This window comes from Canis aureus, chromosome 35, assembly GCF_053574225.1.
Source record: "Canis aureus isolate CA01 chromosome 35, VMU_Caureus_v.1.0, whole genome shotgun sequence".
NCBI lineage: Eukaryota > Metazoa > Chordata > Mammalia > Carnivora > Canidae > Canis > Canis aureus.
In genome coordinates this window covers 5,808,354-5,822,062 of record NC_135645.1, presented here as the reverse complement: position 1 = coordinate 5,822,062, position 13,709 = coordinate 5,808,354, and the positions used below count along the sequence as shown (strand labels likewise).

General features: G+C 37.7%; 1 protein-coding gene across 5 annotated transcripts in view; it reads right to left on the bottom strand.

Moving 5' to 3' along the window:
• KPNA1 (karyopherin subunit alpha 1) overlaps positions 1-13,709 on the bottom strand; it is a 70,630-nt gene that overhangs the window by 5,552 nt on the left and 51,369 nt on the right. For all 5 annotated transcript variants that reach the window (XM_077884425.1, XM_077884427.1, XM_077884428.1 and 2 more), the window contains 5 exons: positions 13,372-13,535; positions 12,308-12,386; positions 7,899-8,024; positions 6,051-6,178; positions 1,390-1,568 (listed from right to left, as the gene is read on the bottom strand). In XM_077884425.1, coding sequence (XP_077740551.1) covers positions 1,390-1,568; positions 6,051-6,178; positions 7,899-8,024; positions 12,308-12,386; positions 13,372-13,535 — 676 coding nt within the window. The remainder of the gene's footprint in view (positions 1-1,389; positions 1,569-6,050; positions 6,179-7,898; positions 8,025-12,307; positions 12,387-13,371; positions 13,536-13,709) is intronic.

The following is a 13,709-nucleotide window of genomic DNA, read 5'->3' as shown; positions in this document are numbered from 1 at the left end:
AAATACATATGCAAGCAACAACCAGTCCCCAGATGCAACTTCCATAACAGTCTTCACATCATTCAGTGTCCGAGGCCAGTAGCAGAAGTATTCCTTTTGAACTGTATCTATGACCTAATTAATTCTTGGCTCTGATCCAAGTTCAGAGCTTTTGAATATGTCAACAAACGAATATGACATCCTTAAAATAACAGCCAGAATCAATTTCTACTGCATAATCTAAGAAATCCAACTGAAACAATTAGCCAACATATTCCCTTTACTAAGTTTGAGCCCATCAGAGCTAGGTTTTGCTTTTACTTGCAGGCATAAGCAAGCTGACTGCTATAGCAATACTGGAAATAAATGTTACTATTGCTCAAAGGAAAAAAAAATACATATTCTTATATATCACCACATTAAAATACATATACATAAAAAAATTAACAAGTTACTTCTGTGGAGAAAGATCTCCAGGTACAGGAACATTTTCCTTTTTTATACATTTCAAAATATACTAAGTAGGTATAGCTTTTTTTTTTTTTTTTAAGATTTTATTTATTTATTCATGAGAAACACAGAGAGAGAGGCAGAGGAAGAAGCAGGTTCCCCATGGAAGCCTGCTGCAGGACTCGATCCCAGGATCCCGGGATCACAACCTGAGCTGAAGGCAGACGTTCAACCACTGAGCCACTCAGGTGCCCCAGGTGTAGCTTTTATAATCAGATTTTTTTTAAATGGTAAATTGTTAAAATCATTTTGGAAAACAGTTCTGCATTATCTGGTAAACGAAGAACATACCCTGTGATCCCTAATTCCAATCCTAGGAATAAGCAAACCCTAGAGTAGTGGTTGAAAACCACTATGGTTTTGGCTATGCATTAAAATCACTTAGGAAACTAAAAGGTTAATATACATTAGTAATCTAATGATGAAGAGTACAGTTAACACTGAGATTGGAAGAATGAAGAAAACAAAAGGCACATATTGAACCTTCAAGATGAAACTTTTAGAGTCAGGAACACTTTAAGAACACAAGAATTGGGAGACACAATCCAAAATGCAAACTCTAAATCTTACAAGAGAAAAGGAATAGAATCTGGCATCGTCTACAGTAGATACAGATATTCTTAAGGCTCAGATGGAGTAGTAAAAATTCAAGAGTACCCACGTGGGCAAGCAAGCAGAGTCCAGGAACTGGGAAGATCCTTAGGGTCCAATGGCTAAATTGAAGGGTACTCACTTCCCTTCACAATTAATGCATATTCTTTTCCACTTCTGCCTATTAAACAGTATTATTCATAAGAGAACAAATTTTTCAAATGAGTTTGCACTCACTGACAGATGTAGACAAGTCAGAAAAGCAAGAGGAAAATAATTTCAGGATATCTATTAAATACACTATCTTACCATATGCTTCTTCAATCAAAGCGCAGTAAGGGTTAATGCCAGTGCCATTCCTTTTGGCTTCTTGTTCTCCAAGCCTCAGGATATTTTCCAAGCCATTTAGGGCAACCTGTACAATCTTAGAGTCCATGACTGTGAGGAGATCACAAAGTGGCTTGATACAACCGAGTTCTACGAGGTACCTAAATTAATACAAGGAATAATTTAGTTAAAGCTTTCAATTTCATAAAACTTTTATGAGATAAGTGGGTCATCCTCCAACTGTAGAGATAAAAATAAGCACCCATTCAACCTAACTGGCTACACCTTCTTACAAAGCTACAAATACATGAAACAAAACCAATTCTCTAATACCATCTCCATTTATCCCCCTCCAACGTTAACTGGACTCCAAGAAACTGAATACTCTTACTCTGAATACGAGCAACTCATCAAAACAGTATACTTTTGGCTAATTTCATTTTTGTTTCTGTAGGTAGCCACACCTCTGAAACAGGTGCTAAAGCCACCATAGACCCAAAAGGCCAATTCTATTTTGTACAAAGAACTCTTAAAATCCCCAAAAAACAAATAATTTAAAAATGGTCAAAAGATCTCATGGCAAATAAAATATGAAGAGATACACAACGTTAATATATATCATCAGGGGATTGCAAATTAAAACAGCTTCTTAACCGACCTGGGTGGCTCGGTTGTTTAAGAAGCTGCCTTCATCCCAGGTCATGATCCTGGGGTCCTAGGACTGAGCCCTGAGTCAGGCTCCCTCCTCAGTGTGGAGTCTGCTTCTCCTCCTGCACCGTCCTCCGCCAACATCCCCGCTCATGCGCATGCTCCATCTCTCTCACTCTCAAATAAATAAAAATCTTAAAAAAAAATGCCACATCTATTAAGATGCAAAACACAACAATACCAAATGCTGACAAGAATGAGGGCCAAAAAAAAAAAAAAAGAATGAGGGCCAACAGGACTCTCTTTTTTTTTGCTAATGGGACTACAACACAAGATAATCACTTTGGAAGGTGGTTGGCAGTTTTTTGCATAGCTTTCCATACAATCCAACAATCACGCTGTGGACATTTACCCAACTGAGATGAAAACTTAGGTCCATGCCAAAACCTGTACACATTTATAGCAGCTTTATCCATAATTCCAAAAAACCCCGTAAGTAACCAAGATGTTCTTAAATAGGTAAATGGATAAACTGTAGTGTATCCAGACAATGGGCTATATTCAGTGATAAAAAGAAATAAGCTGTGAAAAGACATGAAGGCAATTTAAACATACTAAGTCAAAGAAGCCAGTCTGAAAAGACTCCATGCTATGTGATTCCAAACATGACATTCTAGAAAAGACAAAACTTTTATAAAGACAATAAAAAGTGGGTGCCTAGGTGGCTCAGTTGGTTAAATGTCTAACACTTGATTTTGGCTCATGTCATGATCTCAGGGTCATGAGATTGAGCCCTGTACAGATCAGGTTCTGTGGTTCTGTGGTGGGTGTGGAGCCTGCTTAAGATTCTTCCCGTCTGCTCTTCTCCCCTCCCCCCTAAAAAAAAAAAAGAAAGACAATAAAAAAATATAGTGGCTGCCAGGGATTTGAGGGGTGGGGGTAAAAGAGTAGTAATGAGGATTTTTTAGGGCAGTAGAACTATCCTGTATATCACAACAGTGGTAGAAATAGGACATGCATTCACGAAAACCTACAGGATTATACAATACAAAAAGCTTTCAGCTCAGGAACACCTGGGTGGCTCAGCGGTTGAGCGCCTGCCTTTGGCCCAGGTCGTGATCCTGGAGTCCCGGGATTGAGTCCCACATCAAGTTCCTTGCATGGAGCCTGCTTCTCTCTCTGCATATGTTTCTGCCCCAACATCCCCCTCCCCCCACCCGTGTGTGTGTCTGTCATGAATAAATAAAATCTTTAAAAAAATAAAAATAAAAAGCTTTCAGCTCAGCTCATGATCTCAGGACGCTGGGATCAAGCCCTGCACTGGACTCCTCACTCAGTGGGGAATCTGCTTTTCTGCCTCTATCCCTCTGCTCCTCCTCCACTTGCACTTTCTCTCTCTCTCTCAAATAAATTAATCTTTAAAAACAAAAACCAAGCTTTATTTATTTGTTTGTTTATTTGTTTATTTATTTATTATGTATTTATTTTTTATGATAGTCGGGGGGGGGGGGGGCAGAGGCACAGGCAGAGGGAGAAGCAGGCTCCATGCACCGGGAGCCCGACGTGGGATTCAATCCTGGGTCTCCAGGATCGCGCCCTGGGCCAAAGGCAGGCGCCAAACCGCTGCGCCACCCAGGGATCCCCCCAAGCTTTATTTATGATTATAAACATTAGTTGCAAATTTGGAAAACACAGAAAAGTATAAAGAAAAAATACACAGAGATTAACCACCACTATTATATCCCACTATTCCTTCCTGTGTTTCTCATTTTTAAAAATTTTTTATTTTTATTTATTTATTTATTTATTTATTCATTCATTCATTCATTCATTCATTCATGAGAGACAGAGAGAGGCATAGACACAGGCAGAGGGAGAAGCAGGCTTCATGCAGGGAACATGATGTGGGACTCGATCCCGTGACTCCAGGATTACGCCCCAGGCAAGCGCCAAACCACTAAGCCACCCAGGGATTCCCTGTGTCCTCATTTTTATGAAGGGTACCCACCTACCATCTTCCCCAGTTACCTCTGACTCTTCCCTTTCCTTGCTACTTAAAGCCTGCCAGCAAGTCCTACAGAACCTTCCTTCCCCTCCTGAGATCCATATCTCATGCTACCATCTTAATCCGGGCTGTATACTAACTACTGCAATGGCATCTTAATTGCTCTTTCCTCCTCAAAATATTATGTTCTTATACTACTCTCAAAGTTAAAGACAATGAGTCTAATCAATACTCACGACTGAGGCCTTCATCCCAGTTTCCAAAACCCACCAATTCTTAATTCCTCATCTTGCAAAAGCATAACCTATAGCAATATTGGTTGCCTTTTCCAATAACATTACCTGTGCACATTCCCTCACACCCTCATACTATTTGCTCTCCTCCACAATAACCAAACTTCTACCCAATGGCAAGTTTCATCTCTTCCATGAAACTTTCTCTAATTCAAGGCAATATTCTTCCTAAAAACCTATGTATTAGCATTTGATTATATTTAACCTAAAAATTATGGGTATTTCCTAAGTTACTCTAATTGATTCTTGCATCTAAATCTTCTCTACTGAATAAGAATAAGCAAAATCACACAGATGCCTTTTGTCAGTGATAAAGTCAGTTTATTTTCTGTGATTTGGACTGTAATAATTTTTCAACTCTTCATCTGGTTAAGAAGAAACTGCTAGGAGATTGATCATGAACTTCATTTATATAAGTAGCTATACTGAATTTTAAAAAGGAATAGTAAGTAGCCTTTCCACTCTTCTCTAAACAGAGCAAAATACCCTTGAATACTTTCTGATGAAATCTACCACAGTATTTTAGGAATGTTTTAAAAATATGTATACAAGTTTAAATATTACAATTAAGAAACCGTATTATAACTTCTACATTACTGCCATTACTGGGATAAATGCCATTATCAGTGGTGGCATATTTATAATTATAATACCCCAGAACCAGAACTAGAATCTTGGGAGGTTGAAAAAGACTTTAATCTCATACAAACTGCTTCTGAAGACCACTAGAAATCTTCCTTGAAAAGCTGTCCATGATGTTTACCAAAATAGCTATTTGCAGTGTTAATCTATTTTTAAAATTATATTATTTTAGGTACAGAGTTATCTTCTGTACAGAGTTATCTTCTGTACCTAATCAACTTCTGAAATGTTAGGACTACCTTTTACATTTTTAAACTCCAAACAGAGCACTAAAAACTAATATTGGTTAAGTGCTGACATTTAACCCACAAAGCAACAATATGAGAAATTGCTTTATTTTTCTGATATTATATATAAGGAAGGCGTTACTATTGCAACACTCGTGTAACCCCTCATCTGAATTCCCCATAAAGAAAGTTAAGGCAGGCTAGGAAGAGTCTAAGTTCCATTTATCTTTTCATCATTGATCTTTTATTTTTTAAATCTGAAATACTGAATGTCCATAATTTAGCATTTAATTTTATGATGTTCCTTTAAGGAACTGATTCCTGTCCATCTTTTTGCCTTCTATAGCTATTAAAATTATAAGCCACCCAAGAGGCCATTTAAGTCTCAAGCTAATACAGCTTCCTTTGCAGAGTATTAATAGGACTTTCGGGAGACACTGTCTCTAGTGAATTTGGCATTTTATTCTAAGATAAACCTCTTTTAAGTCTGATCAAATTCTATTAAAATACCTAAACTAAAAATAGCAAGAGTTAGATGCTAAAGTTGGACTCCAAGGATTCTACAAGTAACCTTCTACACTAAGATTTTTCTGACCAAAAACTCCAGAGTAGGCCAAACAACTGGTTATAAATAACTTCTTTCAAACTTTAACTGTGCTTTCTATTATCCTGGAATTATTTCAGCAAGAAGGAATGGGAGAATTAAATACACATTTGAGTCTAGTTATGAAACTCAGAACAATCTTCTAAGAGGTTAGAATTGAGCACTCATAACTAGTAGACATAATTTTTTTTTAATTTACTAGATGCTACCTGGCTAGTACTTACTTGATCTGTTCAGCTGACCCTCCAGAAGTTGCATTTGTGATGGCCCAAGCTGCTTCTTTCCTTGTCCGAAACTCGGCAGTTTGTAATATACTAATGAGGGCTGGGAAAATGTTGGCATCTATCACAGTCTGAAATTAAGTAAAAAATTAAATGAAAAAGGAAATTACAAAATTTGTAAAAGTGTTCATGATACTAATTATAACTTTTCAGGTAGCTTTCCTAATGATACCTCTCCCCTGTGTTAAAAATTAACTGGAAGGAGTTTAAGTCCTCTTACCGCTAACCTTTCAACCATACTTGATTATCACTGGTAACACCCCCCCTGGAGTCTGGGATTTTATAATCTCCTAATTTTTTCCCTGAGTTCTTTTCTTTGTTGTCTCTTGTTTCATTCACAGTAACAAATTACAAAAGTTCTATTTTGTATTCTCTGTTAGTCTCCTTTCTTTCACAGCACCTAACTCTGACTTGTGTATTGTAACCATCCAGTCCTCACTTCTGGGTGCTCCACCCCAAGATCTAAAGCTTGCTTTAGATCTGCTATCCACTTCAAACATCATCCACCCTCTCTATATAAGTTCTCCTTCTCAAACCTCTCTTTATGTATATTTACTTATTTATTCTAAATTTCATCAGTCACTAAGTCTCCTTTACATTCTCAATTTAAAACATCCCGAGCCACCTTTTCCCTTCCCCTTTTAGCATTGCCTTGATCCAATTCCAACCCACCACCTCCCACCAGATTACCAGCATAGCCTGTAGTTGGACAGAGTACTTTTACTCACTCCTCATATATGAACACTAAAACAGTCTGCCTCAAATTATGTCCCTCATTTTTCTCCTTAGCTCAAAAACCTAAAATGAATTCATATCATTTCCTAAATCCAGAAACCGACAAATTCTACATAGGAGCCTGACAGCAGGCAATCAACTATAGCTGAAATCACCTCATATGAACCGTTATAGCTATCAATCTTAGTCCCTGGCAGCATTCTGGCTTTTTGTTTTATTTGTTTCAAGTTTTTATTTAAATTCTAATTAGTTAACATGCAGTGTAATATTGGTTTCATGAGCAGAAGTTAGTGATTCATCAACCATGCTTTCCTGATCAAGAACTCTATCATACTGGTGAAGGAAGCCAACAAAGTCTAGTAGAAAGACATGTCCTCTTGATCCTGTCATTTACTAGGGCTGCCCTTGAGCAAATCACTTTATTTCTCTCATCCTTAGTTTCATCAAATGAGAATATTAGATGAGATAACCTCTATGTTCCACTCCGCTCAAAGTCCCATAGGTCTGTGTTTTATTTTTTTATAACCAGTTGTTTAGCCTTTCTCATGGCCTATGCTGAACGCTTTGGCCCACTGCTTGCTTTTATCTTCCATTTGGGTTACCCTCCCATGTAATGTAAGAACAAAATTAAAGGGCGGATAACCATTTAGAGAAATATGGGTCCCCAAAGGTTTTATGAAAAACTAAAGTTATCTAATACATGGGTCCACTAGAAAAAAAATATTTTACTTGGCAAGAATAAAGCCAATCTGTTTAGTATAAAGATCATCAAAACATTTTGAAAATTTAAGACCCTCTGTCTTGTCTTAGCAAATCATCAAATATTAAAGGCAGAGGGAAAAACCAAGACCAAAGTGTAAGTTTCAAAAATCTGAACTTCTGTAAGGTAGGATTAAAAAAAAAACAACAAAAAATAGTAAACTAAACAAGATAAGAATGTTGGAAGTTAATGATCTCCAAGGCAATAATGAAAAACAAATTTAAGGCTAACTGAAAAAAAAACTAAAACTTGCCAATAAAAAAAATAGAAGAAAAAAGGACATGCTATGGGATTACCTGGATCTGTGCTCTATTTCCAGCTGTGATATTAGATATTGTCCAACATGCTTCCTTTTTGATAGATTCCTTTGGGCTACTCAGCAAATGCAATAAACTCTGCAAAGCTGAGCAATTCAAAATTACCTAAAAGGAAAAGTTTCAAACTTAATCTCTTTTGATCCAAAAAGAAGTAAATGTTTTTAACATGAGTTAAATATAAGCAAAGAAATAAGGTCTGTCCTTGAAATTTTAGAAATAAATAACTTTATATATGTAGAAAAGTACTCAGTGCCCATAAGAATTAATTTCTAAGATTATTAAAGTTTTGTGATACATATTACAACTGTATAACTGCTCCTTCATAAGGCATAATAATGTGTCCCTTCATCTTCCTTTCCCTACAGAATATTAAAGGTCTTTTGAATGGGTAAATATATCAAGTGGCCAGAAATTCAAAAGTGGTCTCAGATTTTTTAAGTCTCTGATAACATTCTACCCAGTAGTCAATCAACAAATACATACTTAAAGAAGTATACCAGGTGCTTTAGAGGACACAAGGATAAAAAGGATATGCCCTCAGTATCAAACAGCTTACGAAGATGAGGGAGAACGTGACAAATACACACGAAGGAGATCTACTCTACCAAAACTAAGATCATAAAGTTATAATGATTGAAATAATATGTGGTGGCTCAAGAATCAATCACTGAATAACAGAACAGATATCTCATCCAGAAATAAATGCAGGTAATTATAAGTAATTAAATATATAATAAAGTTCTATCAGAGATTAACTAGTTGAAAAACTTTTATTTTTTTTAGTTTTTTTAGTTTTGTGAGAGAGCAAGTGAGCGCGCATGAAGTGGGGGGCAGAGGGAGAAACTGAGCTTGTGAGACTCCCCACAAGCTGAGCAAGGAGCCCCGTAAGTGACTTGATCCCAGGACCCTGGGATCATGACCTAAGTCCAAGGCAGACGCTTAAACGACTGAGCCACCCAGGCACCCAACTTTTTATTTTTGAAAAGTATTTTTTTCAGAGTCAATTCTGAATAAACCCACAACCAATTTAAAGAGTAAACCTAAAAACCACACAATAAAAACAGAAGACAGTATCAATAAATAGCTGGTTTTGGGATAGTGAAGGACTTTCCAAGCATAAAAACAATGGAAGAAATTACAGGGAGACAATAATAGAAATATTTGCACATCAAAAAAATAAAAAATTAAAATGCACACTACATAGTATTAAAAAAATTGCAACAGGTAAGATGGTTGCTGTCTTTAATATGTAAACTGTTAAAAGAAACTAAAATTTTAATACATTACCTACCTCACAAATAAAAGAAATACACATTAAAATGAAGCCATTTTTTGCCTATTTAATTCATACAGCTCAAAAATTAAACGTGGTTAAAGAAACACAATCTTAACAGTATTCAAAGATACTACAAAGCAATTTTTAAAAGCCAAAGGTGTGATCTAGAAAATAAACATGTCAAAAAATAATTTAAAAAAACCACTGTCTTTAACTTGTGACTTGGTATGGAGTAGTCAGGAAAAAAGACTGCGGCGGTGAGGGGAATGCCTTAAAACACGGATAGGATTTTACAAGCAAAGAGGGAGGACATAGCAGATAAAGGCTAGAAATGAAAAAGTGCTGAGACAAGCTACCACAAAATACCAAAATATGGAAGAGTTCTGTACCCCCAAAATTAACAGTAGGCTACAAGAAAGAATGCAACTAAAATCTTCTTGAAGTACAAATTCTTTAGTTTTTCAAAGTTCTTTATCTCAGTCATTAAAGAACTTCATTGTTTCTGAGAACAATGTTTCTGAGAACAGTAGCATGAACAAGGTTGTTTTAGGAAATATTAAGCTGTAATTAGGAGGAGTCAACTGAGGGAGTAAAATGCTGGGGAGAAGAGGAAGACAAATTAGGTGGATACAGCAACAGCCCTTCTGCGAGAGAAAACATGTGCCAACTAAGGGTAAGCAGATAAGGATACCAAAACACTGAAAGTCAAGAGCTGGTGACTGTGCTATACAAGGTGTGAGAGATGGAAACACCAAATATGACTGCAAAGTTTCAATAGGGAGTGAATAGTTACCTCATTAATTGAAATGGGGGAAAAAAAGACTTGGAAGCAGCTTTCTGGGGGAAAGAAGATAAACTGTGAGAGACACAAATGTGAGACATGCAAGCAGACTATTGGAGATCCAGGAATAGAACTTAAGGGACATCAGAACTAGATGTAGACAGAACTTCATTCATTCAGTAGTTTTTGAGTCCTTACACATTGTGCCAGAACTCCTAAGACTACAGAAGGACAAAAATGAAAAACATTGACTCCGGTCTCCCACTAGAAGCTGGCAATCTCATAATTAGACAGTTACGGTACAGTGTGATCCGTGCTATGACAGATGAAACAAAAGGCAGCACTTAACGGAAGAGTGTGGTAGCAACAAGGCTTCTCAGAAAAAATAATATTAACAGGATATTATATGATTAATTAACACCTGAAGAATGAGGCGACATTCAAAGCAGAGTATGGATCCGTATAAGGAGTGGTTAGAGCAGGGATGGGGACGTGGGAGTTACGTTCGGTACAGAGGGAAGCAAGAGTGTGTTAAAACTTAGGGATGAGTGTGGTCACAGAGAATCCAAGGAATAAACATAGAAAAACCACAGAGCATAGCATAGGGAAAGACAGAAACTTTTTTTTTTTTTAATTTAAAAATTTAGAAAGTATAAAGGACTATATTAAAACAAACAAACAAACAAAAACACCTCCTTTCCATTCCTGTATCCCAGCAACCCAGGTCTCTACAGAGACAACCAATGTTACTAGTTTCCTGTGTCTCCTTCCAGATAAATTTTATGCAAATATAATTAAGCATATATGTTGTTTTCTTCTCCTCTCCTCCCTGCCTCCTTTTATATAAATAGTAAAGATCCTACACACTATTCCGCCCCTTGTTTTCCTTTTTAAATGATAGAACCTGGAGATATTTCTGTAGCAGTGCTCAACAGTTCTTCATTCTGGTGCATAGCATTCCATTAAACAGGTGCCAGATTTTAAAGGATCTTAAACACCCTCTATGGACAATAGGAGACCATAAAAAATTATAGGTAAGAGAATGACATGATGAAATTTGCATTTTACAAGCATCCTTCTGGTGACACAGGAATGCAACAAGAAATGTCTAAACTAAGCACTACAAGGGATGATTAGAGACAGCACCTAGTGACTGATGAGAAAGGTGGAAGAGGAATAATCCAGCTAATGTCCAAGTTTTTGCTGTGGTCAACTGTTGGTGTTGTTCACTGAGGTAAAATAAATAAGCAGAGGTGCAAGCATATCAAGGAAAATAATGAATACCATTCTGGACAGCATATATTTAAAGTAAGTATTAGAGCTGGAAGACACCTTCAAGTACAAATCCAAATTTTAGAAATTAGAAAAGTGAAGACATTAAATGCCTTCCTGCAGGTCAGGGCTGGTTAAGCAAGAACTAAGGGGAAAACCTAATTCTCAATTTCAATCAGGCTGCCCCAGGGTGATGGTTGAAGTTACACATAATATCAGTGAATAATTATCCCCTCCAGGGCATAATCCCACAAACAAGAAAGAACAGGAAGAGGAACTTGCTAAGGAGAAATGATCAGTGAAGCAGAAGACCAAAAATACTTCAATACCATGGAAGCCTAGGAAACGAATTTTATTTTATTTATTTATTTTTTTTTAAGATTTTATTTATTTATTCATGAGAGACACAGAGAGATAGGCAGAGACACAGGCAGAGGGAGAAGCAGGCTCCATGCAGGGAGCCCAATGCGGGACTTGATCCTGGGATTCCAGGATCACGTCCTGGGCCAAAGGCAGGTGGCAAACCACTGAGCAACCCAGGGATCCCGGAAATGAATTTTAAAGACAATGCCAGTATATCTGAGAGATAAAGAAAAATAGCTAGAACAGTCCACTGTGAATGATATATCTTGATATAGAAGCTGAATGGGGGGGGGGGTGACATTAAGAATAAGAGAGAATCCTCTTCACATAGGAGACTAACCATGTACAAAAAAGGGGAAGTTACTAGAAATGAGACAAAGATGACAGAGAAGGATGCTACCGGAGGCTTCCGGTGCTCACAAGAACCACTTCAAGTAAAAGGAGTAGTGGGAAATAAACTTGACTAACAAAGGGTAAGTTCTATCCAGGGGAAGCCAAAATTGCTATAAACAACAGGTCAAGAGAGAGCCAGTGAAGGTACTGAATAGTAGCTGCTAAGGCAACATTTTTAACAAACATTAATGAAACAAAGTGACAATTCTCCCTAGTAACACAGAGTTAAATACTGTAATAGAAACAATCACAGGGTTCAATGTACTGTGTCTTACTGAAAAAAATAGTTACATTTACTCATACCTGCGTCTGAATATCATCTCCTGTGACAATGTTTCCCACAGCCCGCAAAGCAGGAGAAACCACTTTATAATCATTATGCCTGCAACCATGAAAAGAAATGTTAATCCAACAGTTTTATCCCTAGTCTCTCTTCCTTAGGACTGAAATCCAAACCAAATAATGTGATGGGACTTTAGAGCACAAAGGTATCTATGGTGGTTTTTAAGGAAATGCTATGAGGTCGTGTTTGGTATCCCCTGGAAGACCTATCTTACTCTTTATTTAGTATCTCTGGATAAAGACTACAAATCGTTCTTATTAATCTTTCCCAGGTATTCCATCACCTGGATTCCAAGATCTCCCTCTCGTTCTTTTTTTTTTTTTTTTTCTTTTTTTATGATAGTCACACGTGGGCGGGGGGGGGGGGGCAGAGAGATAGGCAGAGGGAGAAGCAGACTCCATACACCAGGAGCCCGACGTGGGATTCGATCCCGGGTCTCCAGGATCGCGCCCTGGGCCAAAGGCAGGCGCCAAACCGCTGCGCCACCCAGGGATCCCCCTCTCGTTCTTTAATATAGTTTTCACTTCCTCTTTATGACTTATTTTTAAAGAGAGGTGGGGGGGGGGGGCGCATGGGGTAGAGGGAGAGAGAATCTTAAGCAGGCTCCATGCCCAGCAGAAAGCCTGATGCAGGGCTCCATCTCATGACCCTGAGGTTCATGACCTGAGCCAAAAATCAAGAGTTGGATGCTCAAATGATTGAGCCACCCAGGCACCTTAGGAATGACTATTTTTAGTGGCAATATGCCTTCTCCTCTCTATCCAGTGGTTGGTCTAAGGTCATTAATCATTAGCTGAATTACACAGAGCTTTCCAAATGTTCCTGCTGAAGGACTGCTCACAGCAAAAGAATAAGCAGTTCTTTATAGAAGCCTCACAATAAACAGATCTGACATCAATATAAGTAACAAAAGAGAGCCGCCCAAAGCACATTAAGTCAGTATCACGTATTAAAATATTTATCAGCATCTAGAAAACAAACTAATATAGGGACAAAAGAACAGACACACTTTAAGATATCTTACATCAACAGCTCCACAAGTCTCCTACATACTCCTGCATCAATGACGGCTTGAATTTTGTCATTAGGGCCATCTGACAGATATGAGAGGGCCCAGCAGGCATCAGCCAGGACATCAGTGTCACTGACAAATAACAACCAGGAAAGCACATTCAGACAGGGGGAAACCTGTAAAGGGAAGATGATACAATAATGAAATTCAACAGAATAAAAGCCAAAGTGAGGTGAGAAACTCATACACATGTGGTTAACTTTGGGAGTGATTAATACTTCTAGAAACGGAGTAGCAAGTGGCCAAGTGGCATCTCCATCTTTGGGAATGCGGTCAGTGCCTTGCAGTTT